This window comes from Pundamilia nyererei, unplaced genomic scaffold (assembly GCF_000239375.1).
Source record: "Pundamilia nyererei isolate P.nyererei 1_Seehausen unplaced genomic scaffold, PunNye1.0 scaffold00336, whole genome shotgun sequence".
NCBI classification, from domain to species: Eukaryota; Metazoa; Chordata; class Actinopteri; order Cichliformes; family Cichlidae; genus Pundamilia; species Pundamilia nyererei.
The window spans coordinates 108515-110137 of record NW_005187737.1 but is presented as its reverse complement, the minus strand read 5'-3'; the positions used below and the strand labels follow the sequence as shown (position 1 = coordinate 110137).

The 1623-nt window shown below is 43.7% G+C and overlaps 1 protein-coding gene across 1 annotated transcript in view; it reads right to left on the bottom strand.

Moving 5' to 3' along the window:
- Positions 1–1565, bottom strand: part of sf3b2 (splicing factor 3b, subunit 2) — a 10869-nt gene extending 9304 nt beyond the window's left edge. Inside the window, exons 1-3 of the mRNA XM_005751987.1 lie at positions 1366–1565; positions 874–920; positions 576–650 (exon numbers count right to left, since the gene is read on the bottom strand). Coding sequence (XP_005752044.1) covers positions 576–650; positions 874–920; positions 1366–1495 — 252 coding nt within the window. The 5' untranslated portion in view covers positions 1496–1565. The remainder of the gene's footprint in view (positions 1–575; positions 651–873; positions 921–1365) is intronic.
- Between the last annotated feature and the right edge of the window lie 58 nt (positions 1566–1623).

Here is a 1623-nt window from a genome sequence, read left to right as displayed (position 1 = left end):
GTAGAAGCCCGCCCTGACAGAACGAGAAGCATGTCCTCCTAGAACGGGATCTTTTCCTTGTTAAGTAAATGTGTAACACTGTAAATTTTGCATACCTTGTCTATGAACTTGCTTTAGTTATTCACAGACTAAATCCTGAGGCCACTAAGGTGGAAGCCTTCTGCCTCCTGGCTATGCCAACGATTCTGATCTTAAAAACTGAACAGGATTGGTGACACAGGGCAGTGCTGCCTGAGTCCAGCACCGACTGGAAACGCATCAGACTAATTGTTGTGGACTAAGCTCTTGTGACACTTGTAGAGGAACCAAATGGCTTGTAAAAATGGGCCAAACACCCATTTTAATGAAGCAGCCCCATAGGACACTGCGAAGGACCAGGGTAAATGCCTTCTCAAAGTCCGCAAAACAAATAGCGGTAGACTGGATGGGCAAACTCACACACACCTCAAATATCCTTGAGAGGATAAAAAGCTGGTCCAGTGTTCAAAAATGGCAACCTTTAAACATGTAAATCAAAATATAGAAAAAACACTACACTGACATGTGGTTCACCATTGTATACTGCAGTATTAAACAGATATCAGCGTTTCCCTCCAAATTACCTGGGAGCCCATTTGTTTATCATCAGGTTTGCTGAGGAGAATCCCAGTCTGTGGAGGGACACGTTCAAGACACAGTTTCTTTAATTTTAAAGAAAAGGCGGGGAGGTCAGAGAAACAGAGCTAGGATAGCTAGGATTTACTAATAACTTTTCCTCAGACTTTATTCAAGATTACTCTAGCCTGAAAAGGTCATCAACAGTTAGAAAAAGCTTCATCACCATACCAAACAGCTGAGCGATGACCGGATAAAACTGAATTTAAACGCATTTACCTGCATCATGTAGCCCTTCAGTCTGTCAATCAACTCCTCTCTGGGACCTAAAGAGAGAAAGAATGAATCGGAAACGGCTGTTAAACAAGGTAGATATGAATCTAGGCTTGTAATATGTACACCAAAAATGTACCAGAACAACTCTGAGCGCATTTTAAAGTTGTGCAAAACTAGCTAACGCTGACCGCTTCGTATTAAAGTTAGCAAAGCAGCTAAACCGCTGCACTAGTTACAGAACTCATATTAAGGAAAATAGCTAACCAAATGGTCATAACTTTATCCAACTTGCATCACAGGGATTAAAATGTCACGTACTCGATTAATTAGTGCGTGAAATGAACTCAACAGAGTGTAAACATAACGCAGGCCTAGCTTAAACTCGTTGCAACGGAAGCATTGCGTTTTAACGCTACTAGCTAAAGTTAGCAACTGGCTAGCTGCCGATAGCCAAATACTGTCTATGTTAGTGCTCTACGCGGGTGTTCTTCTTACCCATGTTGGGTACTCCCAGCTCTGCCAGCTTGCCCTGAAGATCCGGGATGCTCCATGTATTCAGAGCTGCAATAGCACTCCCCAAATCGGACGGGAGAGAGTCAGTGCCCGGCGGTCCGTCGGATGCCATGTTGAGGTTAGCTCAATGGAACAACGGCGGCAGCGAAGCACACGCGAGAGCTTGGGAAAGACGCAATGCACCACGGGACGTGAAGTATGAAGAGAGATAATTTTTTTTAATTCAATGCACACTTACCC